Raw genomic sequence first — 20,468 nt, 5'->3', positions numbered from 1 at the left:
AATAAGTACGAGCGTTGTGCGTTCTAGCTAGAAAGGCAACTAATTTTGCAATAAACCAATACGCAAAAACAAAAAGGGGGAGAGGGGACATAAAAGCTTTGGAAAATGACAAGCTAAAATGTAGAATCATGTTGTCTCAATTCTCCAAGAATAAAATAAAAAAGCAATTTAAAGTGATTAACTTTTTTTAAAAAAAGGTTACTACACTCAATCACATTACATTTTTCAATTTGCAGTATTCTTACTGCTAAGATTACTTCAGTAAATCATTAATATTTTGAATATTCCCTTTATTAACACTTTAATACCTATGCTTATCTCCACCTGCACTACCCAATGAAGGAAGGACCACAGTGGGTGATGAGGGTAAGAAACAAAGACAATATTGTTAATTTTCCTTTAACAGAGCTAGAAGGTCTCCAAGCCCCTTGACTGCGTACTACTATCAGTTTCTTCAGATTTTACTTCTCATACAGAGGTGGGCAGTCCTCAGTCTTGCTTGATCCCACAGGATTTAGAGCCTCTGTGCAAATATGGCACAGTCACATTCATCCAGCGCCCAAAATAATGGCCAACAGGTCATATCATTTTGTATTCACTGCTCAGCGCGATTGTTCCACTCCTTCAATCACTGGAGGAGAGAAAAAAAAAAAAAAAAAAAACCACACACACACACGACATTTGTTTGCTTGAATTAATCTAAGCCACCGGCAATTGATTTGGGCCGCAATCCCATGCATTCTATTTTGGCCCACCATGCCACCTCACAAAGCAACCTGCTTCAATAGAACAGTGCAACCATACTACCAGGCCAGGTCCCCTGCGAGTTCAAAACACAAAATCAAAGTTTGCAGCCTATCAGAGACTTGTCAACAGGGGCAGCTTGAGCCCGGTAGCAGCAGGACGTAGACTGATTTGCATAAGAGAAGTCTCCAGGTGGATTTACTTAGTTACATAGTGGGGGGGGGAAACAAAACAAAAAAATATGGCAGAGATTAAAAAGCAATTATTCTATCGCCTTGTTGTTGCTGTAAAACTTAATCACAGTTCAAAGGTGACTCATCACTAAGAAAACCCTGACAAAATGTTTAGAATACTTTGATTTGTAAATCATGCAAATTTCAAGGCTCTCTCAAAAGTCCAGAGACTCTCAGATATGTTAAGCAAGAGTCGTAACACCAGGTGGTATATAGCTGGAGCTTTCCAAAGATCTTACGGCAGCCTTTCCTATGCCCACATATCTAGATTTTTGGCTAGATGTGACAACTGACCAACTGTACTCTTCGGATTTCTCTTTCCACGATAGGCATCAGTAGTTCGCCTCAAGACATATTTCACTTGAATGTAATTGACCACACGTATCTTGGAAGGGTTCCGTGTGCACACTTGTTTCTGTTAACTTTGGTGTTCCTCAGGGTCTACATGGGTCTTTTACTCTTTCCTTATCACACCTTTTTGTTTCTGTTCCATCGGATCTTCTTTGAGTTAGTCACTTTCATGCAGATTCTGTCATCTCCTTTCTACCAGCTCAAATGTCATCTAACACTTCTACTGAATTCTGATGCGAGTCAGATTCTGTACTTAACTTTCGTCACCAAATCCCTTCTGTCACTAAATCTGTTTTAACTATACAATATCTTTAAAAAAAATTAAAAAATAAAAGTCTACTCCTGTTCTTACAAACCTGCGCTTTGTCTTAATGTTGATCTCTCTACAATGGTCATCCTAAATGTATCACGAAGCTCATCCACATCATTCAAATGTTTTGTACTTTGCTAACCTCGTACTAGCACAAGCTAAGCTGTAACTATATTGAAAATGGAAAGAGGTTTCTTAAATGTGTTCTGAAACATCTGTCCTCTGAAACACAATGTCTGGGAAACTTACAAAAACATTCAACAAGGGATTTTTATGATAAGCCATTTTATCTTGCTCAGTTCATAATTCACTCCTGCTCAGAGAATGTGGACATTACATTGATTTGATTCATAGAACATTGGAAATTGGGTTCCCCCACCATAACATTAGGTCTGGGTTCAGGAAGAGACTAGAAACATACAAAACACAACATCCCAGGGCTCGAAAAATCTACTCGACCCCTGGCTATGGTGAGTTATTTATTTATTTTTTAATCAGGTTGAGCTATTTTTAGGACCTACATCTCTTTTGGTGATTTGACAACGAACAGCTGTTCTGTTCAGTCAGAAAGTGAAAAACAGGCCTATAAATCCTGTTCTGTTACATGGGCTTTTTGTTCAGAGACACAGGTCAGAAGTCATCTTGTCTTTTTACATTCTGACTGCAGAGTTCCAGGATTGTCTAAGATGACCCGTTATAAAAACAATTGTGAAATGAAAGTCTAGGTGGGTTTTTCCTAACACATTTAAAAACCCAAGTCTACTGTACAAACATTTCAAAAAACATCTCAGTACCTATGAAAAGGCCATTTTTTGTTTTCTTCAGTGAGGTGAAAACAAATATTTTAATAGGATGAAAACAAATAATAACACTTTACTTGGTGATGTGAAAATGATAAATGTTTCCTGAAACCCAGTTTTCACAGATCAGATTATTAAAACACTACATGGTTTTATCAGCAAAGCTGTAAACTGGTGGGAAGGCATGTGGACATTTCTAGGAAATGTACTGTCTGTAAATGAAAGTATGTTACATCATCATGCTTTAGTAGAATATTCAATGAAAGTGAGGGTTTAAACAAAACTGGGAAATACTTCTGCCCTGAAGGCAATGCTGTTAGTAAACTAAAGCAAATCACGGATCATGTATACCCTATATGTAGGCTAGATTCCTATTGTACATGGAGCAAACATTTAGGGCCAGACTTACAATGTTTTGGCGAAGGGCAGCGTTGCAAGCCAATGCAGGCACCCTTGCACCAAACCAAGGCCTCAATTTATGATTTTTGGCAAAAGAACTTTGTGTTGGGTCATCTAAAGAATCCCCTGGGTGGTCTCCCACTCCTGGCAGCCACAAGATTTCACCCTGCCACAAGCATAGTCAGTGACATAGTGCAATGACGTTCTTGTGATGACATCTGTATGAGCAGTCAAGATAAGCATACCTCCGAGGTAATAAGCGAATTCCCCCAGAAATCAACCAAAGTAGACCTAAAGTATACTGGAGGAAATTAACTGTTAATTCATTCATAGATGGTATGAAGTATTGCAAAAAATAAAAAAAGGTTTTGATACGTGAAGGAAAACAGTACTGACTTGATGGTTGAAAGATGTATTGGATATGTGAGGAAAAAAAATAAAAAAAATAAGTGTGTTAAATTGGCAGCATGCTTTTTTGGTCAGACCACAGTGCATGAATTACACAATAGGAGAAATACAGGTAATGGGGGATATTGTGTTCAGAGACTTCAGTTAATGGTTAGCTTGGTATAGAGACTCCCTAGAAGGACTCACGAAAACAAAATTACTTCAAGGATCCTTAAACATGGATTTGTTTCATCGTGCCTCTGCAATGGATTCAGAGGCTAGAGTAAGAGGATGATGGTTGCAGAGTTGAAGCTGGAACACAGAACAGAAATCAACGAAGTCTTTCTTTTTGAATATTTTTTACTCCCTCTATCACTTTTCCTCAATTTCTTTATGTAAATATATACAAGACTGAGGTGGTCCTTCAGATGAAAGCGTGCCATTAAACATATTTTATCTAAAGTTAATGCATTCTACACTTGCTCTCCTTCTCGATCATAAGTTAAGTGCTAGACAGCGTTTGAAGTATTTGCTTGGTGCATCTGCACACAGATAGTGAATATTTTATATGCAGCATAGAACTAAACAACAAAGCAAATAAGGTCAGTGCAAATGCAGATAATCAAGCAAGCATTAAGGTCAGTCCTGTAACAATCAAACCCCCTACCAAGACTAACTAAACCTGACAACTAGGAGCAATATAGAAGGGGTGTGGAATTTAATGCAATATCTGCTTGTCCGTGGGACAGGTTGCTTCATAAATCTTATCCTATGAAACAATCTACTTGTCCCTGTGGTGCCATGTAGTCCGGCAACAACCATTATTTAAGAGCTCTGATAATAGCCTTTCTGATGGGCTAGTACTAGATTAGTGATTTAATACTAGCAATTTCCTCATTTGCCACCTTTTCACAGATCTACATACTAGGGCTTAAGTTATCGGTAAGCAATAGTTCCAAGGTTAAAATGCCCTTTTGAGTAATTGCAAACCTACTAACTTGCATGTTTAGAACTTTAATCCTGATAAGGCAGAAGTAAAGCTTTTTCTGTGGTTCAGAAAAAAGTGGTTGGAGGGAAAGTGAACTTGTAAACAGATTTTCAAATGAGCAGATCTACACGTGCATTTTTGCTTGCGCTGAAATACAGTTCACAAATACGTCTAGGAGTAAAGTTCCTGGTTTACTTCTGTACATTCTTGTGAGTTCATTAAATAGGTTAATCTGCACAAATGCAAAGGAATACTAGTGCACTTTTGTGACTTTCTTGAAGAATTGGGCCCCTAACTAGGTCTGGCGTGAAGACCTTTTTTTTTTATATTAAAATTCTCTCTATCCTTCTATCAGCTGGCTTCATTGTGAGTGACAGCAATCTGCTTATTCACAAAGAATATTGGCACAAAGGTAATTTTGTTCAGCACCAGGAACTACTGTTAGTGTATTTTGAGAATAAAAAATATTTTTACTTTGCCACGGTTTGTTACCAAGGTGAGGGCTAGGCAGCTTCCACAACAACAACATTTTACAAAAATCATGTCAAAAACAGACTTGCATTAAAAAAAAAAAAAAAAAAAAAAAAAAAAAGAGACTGACCACCAATGTTGGACCTATTGGCTTTGTCAAAGTTTGTTTATTTTCATGTTTCATATAATCTTGTTGAAACTGGTTACACTGATTTTCATGATCAATATTTCAAGCATAAATACATTTTACTAAATGATTCAACGAAGAAATGGTACCTACAATTTCACAGTAGTTTAGCAAAACATTTTTCCTAGTTGCATTTTTTTGTGAACATTTTATTTTGAAAACAAAGAATCTCTTACATTCACACTTCTGCACATATTTGCATTTCATCACAGAACATTCTGGGAGCATTTTATAGCCTCTTATTAAACATTGCAAACGTTTGTGCAAATTTTTTTCCTGGAACCAAGGTCGATAGTGCAGTCTGAGCTACAACATTTATTTAGAGTGTGCACCCATATAATAAAGGCTTTGCATTAATGAGCCATAAATACAAGTCTGAACAGCATTAACATATGGACATAAGTATTCTCAATTACAGAGACTGCCCTTCCCTGCTCCATATTGTGGTACTGTAAGGTGGCAGTCAAAGGGTTCGTGCTGCAGATGGTGGGGCCTACTTGTCACAAGGACAAAGTAAACATGGAATCTCGTTGCTCTTGATCTCAAGCATTATGTCCTGGGCATCAGGCTATAGGAATTCCACACCCCTGAATATATGGAATTCAGATCTTAAATGTGACAGTCCACATACTCTAGCATCTTCCTCCCCCCAACCTAAATACCTTCAGCGCAGCGAACCATGCTTGCTGCCCTTCCATCAAAAACATCTTGGAAGTAATATTAAAATAAGAGTAGATAGTTATTCTGCTGCAATGTCTGTCAAGCTAATTATTAACAGCAATTTCTCTAAATCTGAATATTATTCACAAGTTCTAAAGCAGGTCATACACTGATGAAATATTATCATTTCCACTTATCTTCTAACCTCATTATGCAAAACAATAAAATGCTCAAATGTTATTTCACAGAAAATGTAGTACCTCCTCACGGTGAGAAATAAAATAATAATGCTCAAGTCATGTAGTTAACATGGAGCAGCCACAACAAAGATCTTTGTTTACTAGAAATAACTGGTGTCAAAGTTGCAGTTCTTGATTTTAGAATATCAGATTGTAGTCATAATGTCATATCTGGTTGATACTCCAAGTTTGGAATAAGTCTGAACGTAAACTATATGTCCAATCACCTGTTCAAAGTCCTTTGGCTGCCTGAGAGCCCTTAATGAAATATCCAGGAGTTGTTAGTAGTAAGGGCCCCCAGAGATATCTGAACAGTTGCAGTTGGTCATTGACTTTCTAAATTAATCGTTCGTGGGCTGCCATGAGAGAGCAACTCTAGCCTTTCCTCAATGTGGATGCTGTTGTCAACTTCCAAATCGAATGATACAGTTTGGCTGCTACTACTGCATTATCTAGTCCACTCTTCTTGGGATTAGTCAATCCAGCATACTGGGAGAATTGCATAGTAGTAATACTTGTGGTAAAGATATGATCACCAGGTCACTATTATTGGGCATGATGCACCAGATCGTTTGACTGTATGCTTGTACAGTGGCACAAACATGTTAGGTTTTCATTCTGTCCAGTTTGCTGGGGTACCAGTGTCAGTCCTGTGAAATTTTAAAACAGTTCAATTTTACAGTGGATTTCTTAGACCCATCATTTGAGCTCAATACATTTGGTGTCCACTCAGCAGGCTTGTTTGCCACCTGTGTCTAAGCATACATTCAGGTTGTAGCAATCACCTATCATTCATTCCGAGTCCTGAAATTAGTTTCTTATAGTGCCTTCATTTCACTAGGTAACTGTGGTATAGTGATTGCTTGGGACTGTTAGATTACATTACCGACACCATTAGCCAGTTGCATTTCCAAAATTGGCCTCTGCTCAATTTAAACTCTTGCCAATTCTGTATAGGATTTCGGTAATTCATAAAAAGTTATCTAATTCCCAAAACCCATTAGACTTTTACTCCTCCAAAAAGCACAGTCTGCCACCAATTTGTAAATTATTCGTCCTGAAAGGTACAGCTAAGTGCAATACCCCTTCCTGACCTGTAAGTTTACAGGCCAAGAGCTATACCTCAAACATGTTTGTAAGACTCAGATTTGTAAGCTCTAATGAAAATGTCCTGTGCATATAGAAGGTTTGGTCTGCTAACACAGTTTTCAAGAAGGAGTTAAGTATCCAGTTTGACTGATCAACATTTTCGAAAATATAGCAAGCGGTTTGTAATAATTGGTGTGCTCTATAGTAAGTTCCTCTGCGAGGCAATCTCAGGATTCCTGAGATGGTAGTAGCAGCAGCAGCATAAATTTGGACATCTTGTCTGGGTGGGTGTCAGGAACACAGTAGATGAGTTAGTAATTCCACCTTAAGACCAAGAAAGGTTCAAGTAGGTGAGGGCATGCAAAAATACCCACAGTGGAAGCACACCCCTCCATTCACTAAGAAATTCTTAAGGGTGATTTTGCACTTATTGTCAGTCTTCAGTGGTCCCACTTTCAGGAAAAATGGGCGTATAGCTTGTAAATCAGGTCAGCATTCTAGCCCCAAGCATGCGCTGTGTTCAGCGCTCTCAATCCGCATGCTCGGACGGAAAACTTAGAGGCGCAGATAGAGTCTCTCCTTTGCGCAAATCTGAGGAGATTTCCTGGTGGTCGTCGCCACAAGGTAGTTATAGTTAGGACCAATTTTTCCATAGACAGAACGTTTGTTTTGGCAAAAACTTTGGGTTCGCTTGATTAATCTTCTAGAAATGTTCAAAACGTATACTTTGGTCAGTTCAGCTGTTGTCTTGAAAGTGTCGGGGTGATCTGTGTGAAGGAGGGGCAAAAATAAAGGGTGGGGGGGGGGGTCTCAAAACACTTTCTCCATTTGGGTCTATGGGGATATTGCATTCTTTAAACATGCCTACAGCCCGAACCACTGAATGGAATTACACCAAACTTGGCACAAAACTAGATTCTGTTCCGCAGATTACACTTTGTGGTTTTGTGTAAATCCATACGGTAGTATGAAATATTAGAGTTTAAAACATTAAAGATATCTAGCACCGCAGATTTGAGGGAAAAGCAAGGCCACAATTGGCTGGCTCCGAACCGACAGAACCGTTGCAACAGCCATTTCGTTTGTCACATCAGCTTGGAGAAGATGAGTGAACACATACATGTGGTCAAAATACTGGTATCCTGAACACCTAGGACACAACTTAATGCAGAACAGTTTCAAATGAAAACAAATACCTGAAGTCAAATAAACATACAAAAAGAAAAAAGGGGGACTGGGAGATTAAGTGGTCCAGTGCACACGCTCCCAATATAGAATATAAAAAAGATAAGTCAAAGTTATTGTGCTGGACTTCGAGGATATAAAGTGTAGGATCATCAATCGCCCTTCACTTTTTCAATGCTTTAATCTTGACTGGGTCCATGCTCATTTATTTTAAAAATAAAAAAATAAAAAAATAAATCATATTGAGGAGGCACCAGAGCCAATTTTAATTTCATCGCTGCAGCAGTTTTAGTAAGCTAAGATTTTTTGGTACTAAGACAAATATAAAAAAAAAAAAGTATTTTTGCCAAGATGGTCCGAAGTAGGATGCAGTCAGACATTGCAGTACCAGTCTGACGTGGAGCAGAGCCCGATGATGCATGAGGGCTATTGCTTCTGTAGGAGTGTGTGCTGGTGTTGAGAGGTCAAATAAACAAACACTTCAAAAGCAATATACAATAGAGCAGGCAGGAGACTGGAACTGATAGTGCAATGTAGCCTTTGCACACATCTGGTAAAAAGTATCCTTCTTTCATATCAGGCACACAAAAGCAAATAACATCTGCACTGACGGGACTTATCTTGTGTGCGGATGTGCGCATTATGAGAGCTAAATGCAGTCGCTCAAAGGAAGTTAACCTTAACCAGTTACTTAAGTAGGCTGACCCACTGCCCTATGCTGTGGTGGGCAGAAGCAAAATGTGAATGACAGACCAATGGATGAATAGGGGTTGCTGGAAGCCCCTTTAAATATGTATTTTATACATATATTTTTAGTAAACTCAATATGCCTTGGCTAATGCCAGACTAAAAAGGAAGGTTTAGGCCTGGCAAAAAGTTTAATTTAGAAAGGTCAAAATAGCATTTTAAAAATGCGTACCCAGACTGCAGTGGCAGGTCTGTAGACAGGTTTTACAATGCTAAATTAGTGGGTGACACAATGAATGTTGCAACCCACTAGCAGCAAGTAACCTACAGGCCCAGGTACATGTGGTTCCATACTCTAGGCACTCAAGTAAATAAGAAGTGCGCCAATTAAAACCGATTTAGAGAGGGGAGAACAAGCAATTTACACCACTGGTTAGCAGGAGTAAAGAATGCAGAGTCCTATGACCAGCAAAAACTTGTTCAGTAAAAAGGCTAATATCTGATGGTCCTTCCTTCACACAGAGGTTAAGGCTCTGCGAACCAGGATTCCCAAATATTTTAGGTAGTGGGGAATCCATTTGAAGGGCTGGTTGCAACACCTGGAGTTTTAATGTACTTATGGCGCACCTTTAACGAGGTGCACTGGGGACAGACTGGAACAGTGCATCCTCTTACATATAATGGACTGCCCTCAGGATCATTGCAAATACTCAGCCTTGGAAGCAGTGCATTAATGAAAAAAATCTGAGCGCCTGTATGAAACAGCTGCTCTGGCGTTCAACGTACAGGCTCCACCGGCCTGCACTTGAAAGGGAGAAAGCAATCCTTCTGCAGGTTGGTACAGTGAGTGACTGCATCCAACTACAAGAGGATGTCGAGTGTGGGTGTGTCAATGGGCTTCTTTACCCCTCCAAAAGGCTGCTGTCAGTGGGTGCACTTCGCCTCTGTGCTCATAAGGCATAAGCCCAGAGGCTACATGCTCCCTCAAATGAGGCAATCCACCATTAAGATTGCACCAGTGCTATTTTGATTACTGAAGGGGTCATGCAGGCAACTGTGGCCACTTCAGTAATACTACAATGCCCTAAGGTTGCAGAAAACTGGTGCACACAGGACACTATTTAATACCACCCTCATTCTGTTGTAGTAGCAGTTACTGGTATTGCCTCACTATTTGATCAATTTATGTTATTTCAGAATAAAGAGAATTGCAAGAGGAGATCGAACATACCTTGTATAAACATTAGTTTAACCCCTTCTGTGCTGTGGACATAATGGTTACATCCAACGGCACAGTGCTCATGTGCAGAGGACGTAACCATTACGTCCTTGGCACTGAGCTCAGAGTTAGCACTAGCGCTCCCTCTGTGGGCTTCCCTTCCCCCCCCCCCCCCCCCCTCCATGTGATGGGGGCCTGAAAGACCCACGTGTGTTAAAAAAAATAAAAAAAATAAAAAAACACCACACGTCTATTTGAGAAATGCCCTGTAATTCACATGCTAGTATGGGTACCCATGAATTCAGAGATGTGCAAATAACCACTGATTCTCAACACCTTATCTTTTGGCAATACAAAGGTTTTCTTGATAACTATTTTTTTCACTTTTTATATTTCAGCAAATTAATTGCTGTATACCTGGTATAGAATAAAAACCCATTGCAAGGTGCAGCTCATTTATTGGCTTTGGGTACCTAGGGTTCTTGATGAACCCACAAGCCCTATATATAAAAAATTAAAAATAAATAAAAAAAAACCACACACACGCGCTGTATTTTGGCTAATTTCTTGGTCTCCTTCAGGGGAACCCACAAAGTCTGGTACCTCTAGAATCCCTGGGATGTTGGAAAAAATGGACGCTAATTTGGCATGGGTAGCTTATGTGGAGAAAAAGTTGAGGACCTAAGAGCGAACTGCCCCAAATAGCCATAAAAGGCTCGGCACAGGAGGGGAAAAGCGCTGGCAGCGAAAGGGGTTAAAAGTCCCAGCTCGGGTTTTATCCACTCTCTAGTCTCTTCAGTTCTAATAGCTGCTGCTAGGTATCCCAGTGCAAGCAGGAAGAGCAATGGCGGAGGCGAGGACCCTTGCCAGGTGGCCCTTTTAATCTAGGTGTTTTAGACACAAACATACTATTAACACCTGATGTGGGCGAAAAAGCCATGAATTGCTCTTCTACACATGCATATTTGGGCACGCCCAAATTCTGTGTGTAGCCACCTCAGTGTGGAGAAGTCATGCTTGCGATTGTTCGGAGACTAGATTGACCCGATAAGAGCATTATCTTGCAACGTAAAATGGACGAACTGTATGGAGTGTTTAGATTTCGTTAACGTAGTTGGCTATTTTGTAATGATTTAAGATGGTGACTCAGTTTTTACCTTTGACTTGAAGATAGCTACGACTGGAGCGGTTTAAAGCCAGATCCTAAAGCGGTCGCACTTTCCAAATCCATTCGCACTTCAGCTTTTCTGAATCTTCCTTCAAGAGGAGAGTGTCTTACAGAAGTGAAATTCCTGCCTATTATGCTGCCAGCATTGTCAGTTTTTTTTTTTTTTTTTTTTTTAAATACAACTGAACAGTCCATACAACAGATTGGGGAAGTGGCTAGCTCTTTGGCTGAAAACACGGAAATTATTCTCTTTTCTTATCGCACTGTGCAAACACAATTTACAAAACTAAGCCCTGCGCCCGACTACTGTATGCTTGTGGGTCTTTTAGGTTAGGACCAAGTGGACTGTCCTAAAGAGTGACAGGCCAAGAGCTAAAATATCTAATTGCAGTTAACACTAACTGTATAACTAGAGGTTATCAAAATATCTTTAGTCTGGTTAGTTGAGGCTTCAAACACTGTGCATAGATTATTTGCCCAAAGGGTAATTCTATGCCTTTATCAAAAAATAAAGGCATCATAATAGCTCCCAGTCAATTTCCAGTCCAAGCACAATGCTTGCACTTTCAGGGGCAATCTAGAGTTATCTTTCAACGTGGGCCGCTAGTCACGTTCTTTCTTACCGTCTCCGTCCGGCACATGCATCTAGAGCAGATTATGATGGGTACTGCGGTGACCTCTGGAGTATTCCCACAGCAGGCATCCGGTCTGTAGATTCCAATACTGGGTCTGGTTCTTCAGGATTTCTACATTTTAGAGTTTTATCAGCAATGATAAACATTGAAGGTCCAGAAAATCTTATCGGACGTTTTGGTCTTAAAAAAATATGGATGTAATACCAGACATTTCTTTCGAGATAAGTTAGTTCCATGCAAAAACAAAATCTGCTGCAAAGGGTATTTTGTGGCAATTGTGCATATATGGACCATGTTCTTTAACTGCTTACAAAATAAGCCCCGTCTGTTAATGCCAGATTATGCATGCTATAACCGATCTCACTGTAATGGAGACTCATTCTATAGTCTGGCCCTTATTTTATGTGCCCTCTGGATATCAAGGAGAAAAGGGTTAACCACAGTAACGTAGGTAAATCACTTCTGGATGTCCATAAATTTCAATACTGTATTGCCTACTGTGAACTTCCAGATTGGTTATTCTATTTTGCAGATTCCATACTTCATTCCCTAAGCCACGGGTTAACAGAATTTAAGAATCAAAATTGTTCTGTCCTATCGGATGCATCCATTTAAGTTCAATACAAAAAGGTCATCACGTCTGGACTAGAGCTCTGTACTTGCGTTTTTTTTTTTGTTAAATCACTGACTGTTCAGTGCTCAGCAATGTTTAGGCACTTTGCGGTTCGGTCATTACGGAATCCCAGGCCACTTTAGTGCTTCCTTCTGCACACTTGGTTTCCTATTACTTACAGCTTCAGAGAACAGAACTCAAGATGTTTTAGATATAAACATTGATACGGGAGTAACAAGCCAGAAGTTTAAGATGATGTAAAATCATAAAACTATCTAGGAGACAATGCAGTCCAACGTTATTACTATACCCAAGATCCGCTGCTGAAGAGGTCCGTCGAGTACAGCAAAGCATTGGTCAATAATAGACTCTTTCCTACTTACTTTGCCACCATAAAATAAGATTTGAGCCGCTCATACGCTTTATATGCTTAAACGTGCTGAAGCAAGTGATGTTTTGGTCAGTAGACAGCAATCAGTTGCGTTTCACGGTCACTCACATGTTGCTCTGGTGTTAAGGGGCTTACACCTCAATCCACGACAGCAGATGGTCTGCAGACAAGTAGGGCATCTTCCTACTGGCTCACAAATGATCCGCTATGTTGGCCACTGGAAAATAGCAGTTCTTGCGCTGCTTGTATGTCCTGCGGAGATCAGTACTGTCACAGGAAGAAGCCGATTGGAAACTTTACATAGTCTGTAGCGGCAGCATCCCATCCATGCCATGGCTGTAGCTAAGATGGGCATCGTTTGTCAATGCCTCGGATGTGAGGATTCACATGGTTTCAACCCGCACGCTAATGGAACAACCTCACACTACATAAATAACCAATTGAAGCGTTTCCTCTGCAAAGAACCATACAACACATCCTACGGAGATTACTACTCTATACCAAAACAAGTACTGTGAATGTCAATAGCTCTGGCTTTAATGTGCTTCACACCCTGCTCAATCTAGAAGCAGACTGCTACATTTTATATTAGCTTTTTATTCATTTCGAACAGGTTTCTAGAACGTGTCTTGTTTATTGTCGTTATGCACAAGAACACAAGTCTTGCAGAGTGAAAATAGGTGAAAAGGCAACAGGCTGTTTCTGTTAATTGCTTATGTTAAGAGCTTCTAAAAACAATGAGAGGTTGTGAAGGTAGAGCACAGAGTGAAGGGTAGAGGGAATCTTCACATCAGGTAACAATGAAAAGGCCATCCAGAATCAGATCTCCAGTCCCAATCGAAGACCGGGACAGGAGGCACTGAACATTTGCTCATTCACTTGCTATAGCTGGTCTCGTGACATGAGAATAGCAGACCTTGCTGTATCACTGAACATGCAGTTCTATTGTTCAAAGGGATGCGAGCATGCACCATCTCGGAAACTAGAAGACGGTTTTATTTCTGCTGTACTACAATTAGTTTAGCAGTTAAAGGAACAAGAGTAGTTCTGCTTATAATTATAGTAACTATCACGTAGGAGTGGTTCCTCTTAGTCACACTTTAGGTAATCGTTGCTGCAATATTATTGGTCTTCCTTGTGAGAACTATTTTATATCGTGTGCACTAAACAAGGATTGGGGGGGGGGGGGGGGGGGGGGGGGGGGGGTTAGGAGGGAAATTTGGGATCTGGGAGTTCGCAATTATCCTTATAATGCACCATGGGACTGCCACCTGAAACACATCGCGCTCAAAAGATTGAGGAATGGGTGCAGTACAACTGGTTTTCTGATTCCAGTTGGCACAATGACTGAGTCCTTAGCCCAGGGTGTCTAGAAAACAGCCCTGAGTCTTTAGAAAATCTAGACGTTATCACCACCTTAAACAAGCGATACCCCGGCGCACATACACAGGCAACCCAGTAATGTATACCAACAAGCACCTTCTGAACTGAGCCCCTACAGGCACTTCCTACGAACTGACAGACATCCCTGTACTCGCACACGTACCCAGTGCACATAAACATAAGCACACCATGTCCACTTTACTCACAAATACAAACCACGCACTTAGTCCTTACAGACACTAGCATCCCTGTATTTTCAACTCTATAGGTATCTCCTGCACTAAACACCTGTACCTAAACCGCACAAGCATCACTTACAGATGCCACCGCACTCATCTCCTTAAAGGTACTTTCTGCAAGAGCACCCACCCAGTATCCACACATGGAGAACCCCTCCCGCCCCCAGCACTTACCCCCTGCGCACACAGGCCCTAGACTCCCACTGCACACAGACACCCTGCTTTCTCCATACTCGTGCACTCAAACAGGCAAACCCTTAACACAAACGCAGAGAAAGGCACCGCCTGCCCTCACTCCCTTGAAACCCCCTTTCACTTTCACCCCCTTTCAGACACCACTATGTGTGGACCCTGCACTCACTGCCTACAGGCATCCTTGCACTCGCTCCACTACTGGTCTCTCTGCACTCATGCACTCACTTCACACAGGTATAATAAGCATCCACCCACAATGGCAAGCCCCCCACACATGCTTATGACTTGCCATGAACTGAAGCTCTACACTTACGCACATGCGCTTGATCCCCATAGACCTGCTTGCTGCTCAACACCTCCACTCTGGTGAAAACTCACTTCAACAGCATTCTTTTTACACACAGACATCCCACTCAACTCCTACAGGTACAAAATGCACTCACCAGGAACCATCTGCACGCAAGCCTCATTCTGTAATTAGGCAGCCCATGCACAAACATAATAGCACCATGCAATCATACATACACCCCTTTCTCCTACAGGCACTCTATGCTCCCTACAGCCAGGCTCTAAACTCACTTCCTAGAGGCACCCTCTGCTCTCGCCCTTACAGAAGCCACCTACAGGTACACTGCAGTCCGCAGTCTCCTTCGCTCTCACCTGCTTGCACTGACAAGCATCCCCTACACATGCAGACCCACTTTGCACTCACCATCTAAGCATCCCTTAAACTCACCACCATATAGGCATCTCTTACACAAAGAGGCACCAGACTTACTCTGCACACAAACAGGCACACCAATCTACTTGCACTCACATCCCACCCTCTGCATTTACATAGGCACCCCCTGAGCTACCACCCAGGCGTTTCCGGGTGGGACACTTAAACAGGCACCCTCTCATTCACTCCTTACAGAGACTTGCTGCACCCACCTCCTGGGTGCACATCTTTAACCTATAGGCATGTCGGCACTCTCACACAGACACCGCATAAAACCATTCACAAAGGCACCCCATGCAATAACCCACTAATGACATACACTTTGCTCGCATTCAAAAGGCACACCCTGCACTCACTGCAAGCAACACCTGCTCTCAGCCCCCTGAGGTAACACAGGCAACTCGGCACTCATATCTAGACGCACTCCAGCATTCACCACCTGCACTATCCGTATAAAGGAACTACCCTGCATTCAGCCACCTACAGACACTCTTTCCAAACTGGCACCCACAGTATGCACCTCTCATCAGTATCCTAGGCACTCACACACACTACAAATACCCCCCCTCCAAGCATTCACTTTACTTCACATATATCCCCTACACATACAAGACACCATGCATTCACCCTCTACAGTCATCCATGCGCTCCTCACACAGAAACTAACTGCACACACTTATGACTCACTACACTTACAACCTCCTGAACTTCCTTACATCCTTCTGCACATGCCAATACCTTGTGCTCTCACAAATGGACCCCCTGGACTCATTCCTTCATGCCCCTCTACACTGATCACGGGCAGGTACCTGCCCGGCATGCACGGTCTGCATATCTAGCACTCACCACTGGCAGGCACATCCTGCACTCAGATTCTATAGATACCTCCGGCACCCATGCGCGTACACACACACACTCTCTCAACCTGAGGTATACCACTCACTTCACGTACAAGCTCTTCTGTCAAACGGCAGACTTCTCCTGGTGAATAGGGAACCAGATAAGGGGCTTCATCTTGGTCTGGGCCTGGGAGGGCCCCTTACGCCAGGGTGAGTTTCTTTAGGTGGGGGAAAGAGAAGCAGCTGCAGCAGAGGGTCTCCAGGATGAGGGCACTCCGCTCTTGGCACAATGAGCGACCCTAGTCCAGTACCAGGTCACGCACAGTATAGGGCCAACTGAGGGTCTCCAGGCAGTACTGCCAACAACTCAGAACAGGGCTATGGCCTTTGCATGGCAGGTCCACATAGGCAGGGCCTCAAGCTATACTCAAGTCCGGGGGACCGGTTCTCACTGCAATAAGGATAGGGAACCATTTATTATGCCAGATGTCACTCTATGAGGAGGTCCCTTACTGAGATACCATATCACTTACTCAGCAGGGTATGGCTCAAGGCTCAGCAGCAGACAACAGTTCCGAGGCTTCCCCCCCCCCCCCTCCCTCCCTCGGGAGAGGGGAGGAGATGTTGGAGTAATACCACTGAAGGTGTCGGCAACATGGTCCCCTCCATTACAGCAGTAGGTCCTGACCCTGACCCTCGTTCAGGCCCAAGGTTCAGTGGGTGGGCAGAGAGTGATAAAGGACACTGGGCAGGCTATTGCCTTTACTGTAATCCATTAACCGCATTCGGCCCCAGAACATCTTTCCGCAGTGCAATTAAGGCATGGAGAAAGACTTTTCCTTGACCAGGAGCTTTAACAAATATGAGCCCAAATAAGATGTTGCTTGCAAGATGAAGCGAGCTCCTTTGTCATTATGTTTGAAAGCAATGGCCATGTTAGAAAAGGGACCCGGAGTGATTTTCCAAAAGAGTGCAACAGATATTTTACACAGCAAGTGCACATACACTCAAATACTCTAATCAAGAGAATTATCATGCAAGCGTAGACAAAGCCCTTTGCTCAGTAGGGCTTCTTAAAGTTGTTTCTCTTGATCACATAAGGTTCCAGCACCAGCGCTCTCAAGCCAGACCTAATGAACAAAGCTTTCGCAGGTAAAAAAAAAAAATATATATATATATATATATATATATAAATAAATAGTAAACATTGCTCAAAGTAATTCATCAGCACAAAAAAAAAAAATCCGGTGAAAAATGCACCACTATGTGTGTGTGTGTACATACACATACATACACACACGTTTGGCATGCTTTGTTCTCGCAAGCACATTTACGAGGACATTTTAACATATTACTTCGTGGTTTTTATCAGAAAAAGGCACTGATTGTTCCGATTAATCACTAGCCACATGCTCTTCAAAAACTTGTGCGTGTGATTAAGCAAGAAGTGAAGGGCTGATTTTGGGTTTCCGCCATTTACCACAAACTGTCTACTTTAAATTCAGATTGAACGGCTGTGATAAATTCTTCAGTATTGGCTGTGGCTTAAAGAAGCGGAAATGGCGTACATCAGTCTAAATGAACTGCATAGTTTTTTTGAAAGCGAAGTCGGATAGTTAACCCAATACTCTATGATGTCGTGAGCCCTGAGGGGAAGGAGAAGCAGACCTGCTCACTGTGACTCCAGACGCCGCCTGAGTAATTTAAATGCTATTACTAAGGGTCCGTCTTTCAGGATAGTAGTGCATATTTCAATTAATTTGTCTGCAGTTTTTAGAATTCACCACCATACCTGGATGAAAGACTTTGCCAACAGACATCGTCACATAACCATTCTCTTTGAAATACTGTGGTATTGTAGAGTAATTTCCGGCGTGCACACGCCAGTACGAGTTGAAGTCAAAAAGCTTGGTTGTGCTGGGTCTGCGCCCAGTTAAAAAGGACACTCTGCTTGGAGCACATACCGCTTGCTAAAACAAAGGGGAAACAAAAAAAAAAAAAAGTTAGCACAAGTAGGTGAGAGAAAGTAAAATCAAAATATCTGGAAAACAATGTAAACCTAATTTATTAGTAGTTACTGTAGTTTTGAAAACTGACGATTACAAAAAGCATTGCTTCCAATGGTTTAGTGCAACAACAAGCTACCAAAACGTTTAATCGAAAGCAAGGAGACGTTTTCTGGGTACACTAGTTAACAGCGCAAACAGACCACTATAAGGACTTCTGAACTGGCATCCCTTTCCAAACGCCCGTGTTTTCCAGCCTGCGCAGCACTTCACGCCGCAAAACATTTCAAAAGGGCAATCTGGGCACACAAGTTCCCACCCCCGGCTCCACCTCCTCCAGCCCGGGTCTACCTACCATCTCTCTGCGCCCCAACACTTAAGCGATAGTGATAGGAGAGAAAAAAAAAAAAAAGCCGATGCCTTCGTCTAGAATAAGGATGAAAAACGAATTACTACCAAACAAAGAATCTATACTTTGATTAGGCTCCACTTGTGTTAGCGCCATTCATCCTTCTCCCACACAAACCAGGCGGAAAGAGGCAGCAGGAAGGCGCTTTACAAATCCTCACACTGAAGAGGTTTCCGGTATACTTGGCCAAAGGTCACCTGCTCTAGTCCACACATACATGTCGCATTTGTTTTTTGTTTTTTTTATTCTTTAAATGCGTAAGCCGCACCCCATAGATAGTGATCCTATATATGATATCCGAAAAAACACTGTGTAGTAAATATTGCAGAAACCCGTTGGATGGGGTAAACTGCTCAGGAATGGCCTTGAAACCCCGTGTCGATAATTCATGCTGCCCTGGCTCTTGGCAGACAGCCAACCTGTTTAATGTCGGTGGAGTGAGGAAGTTTGTTTTTAGCAAGATAAATAAATAGAGGTGGGTAGCAAGATTCATAGCAGTGTCATATGAGAAAATATATATAATGGGAGTCCTACGGATAAACCATTCCAGTAATCAGTCTGATCACCAATTAACTGATCACACACTTGATCATGAATAAAAGCCACTGGATCTTTCTACACTGCCTCAACCTTCCCATCCCGAGTCATCTTTAAGACCAGATGCATCATTTATATAGTCCTTAACAAGACCCCAGCTTATCTGGGGAATAAATTAGTCAAGCAATGGGGACACCATACCAGAACCGTAAATATTGCCAGATAGGAAACAGGCCATTTAAAGAAGGGCGAGAGAGGAGAAAATAATAATAATTTCCAGCTGTTCTCCCAGGAACTGGAACAGAATCTCCATCACCATTTCATCAGCACCAACTCTCATAGGATTGGAAAGAAATAAAAAAGCTGAAGATACACCTCTTCAAAGAGCACTATCCCTGGCAGTCTACTTTTAACTCTCCACTATAATCATAACTTCCCCATAGCCACGTACCTTGTTATACACTTCACCTCTTTTCAGCCATGTGCAAGCTCTACAAATATCAGCACACACACACACAATTACTCTAGAGATACCATTTACCTGGCTTGCTCTATCCCCAGTGTGGTGTAATCGAGTCCACTGTTGTCAAACTTCCCTTACAAATCAGATTCAAGCCTGAACACCGTATACCAGGGGCAATAAATGTTTTGTACATGCTGAAAGAGGTCAGGGCACCTCTGTAAATCGCAAATACACGTTCTATAACCACCACTGAAACAGTCTTACCTGTGCATATGCATTTTGGAAGACCACGCTTTGGGCTGAAAGTTGATCAATGTTCGGAGTTCTGACAACTTTATCTCCATAACAACCCAAAGAAGTGCGCAAGTCATCTACTACTATGAACAGAACATTAAGCGGACCTGTAGAGAGAAAATATTAAATGTCAGGTCGGACATTAAGGCAAATAGAAAATGATACGGATCTTTATTCTCTACCTTTAATACTGGAGGTTGTTTTTGCTGCAGCTGAACATCTGAAAACAGTGCAAGTAAAAAAACAACAAAAAAAAACCCACACCAGAACAGTTACTTTTGTAAGAGATCAAGACCTTCTACTCAAGTAGCAACTGCATTGCTAAAATACATCTTTTAATGATAGATTAGTGGCCTATGAGCACACACTCCATCCATTTGAGTTGCATACTGTAGTGGTGTTGCCTTTTTTGTACAAGTTAAAATATACTACACTATACTAAACTCTTTGGCAGTATGGGGCTGTCATCACTTAAATGTCATTTTACATAAGTTAGATAAAAGATAAGATTCTGCAACAGGATCTCAAGTCTTTTGGCCCCAGACAGTGACTGAGAATTGGAAGGGATAACGGGGTATATTTCCAACAATATGATGTCCAGGTAGACCATCAGATAAAATCATTGC

At 41.7% G+C, this 20,468-nt stretch overlaps 1 protein-coding gene across 1 annotated transcript in view; it reads right to left on the bottom strand.

The window, feature by feature from the left end:
- The window catches only part of IDS (iduronate 2-sulfatase), an 87,918-nt gene that overhangs the window by 59,527 nt on the left and 7,923 nt on the right, over positions 1–20,468 (bottom strand). Inside the window, exons 2-3 of the mRNA XM_069212414.1 lie at positions 19,813–19,949; positions 17,926–18,103 (exon numbers count right to left, since the gene is read on the bottom strand). Of these exons, the coding sequence (XP_069068515.1) occupies positions 17,926–18,103; positions 19,813–19,949 (315 nt within the window). The remainder of the gene's footprint in view (positions 1–17,925; positions 18,104–19,812; positions 19,950–20,468) is intronic.

Source organism: Pleurodeles waltl, chromosome 2_1, assembly GCF_031143425.1.
Source record: "Pleurodeles waltl isolate 20211129_DDA chromosome 2_1, aPleWal1.hap1.20221129, whole genome shotgun sequence".
Taxonomy (NCBI): Eukaryota; Metazoa; Chordata; class Amphibia; order Caudata; family Salamandridae; genus Pleurodeles; species Pleurodeles waltl.
Note: the sequence above shows the minus strand (reverse complement) of the source record. Positions and strands in the feature narration are given on the sequence as shown.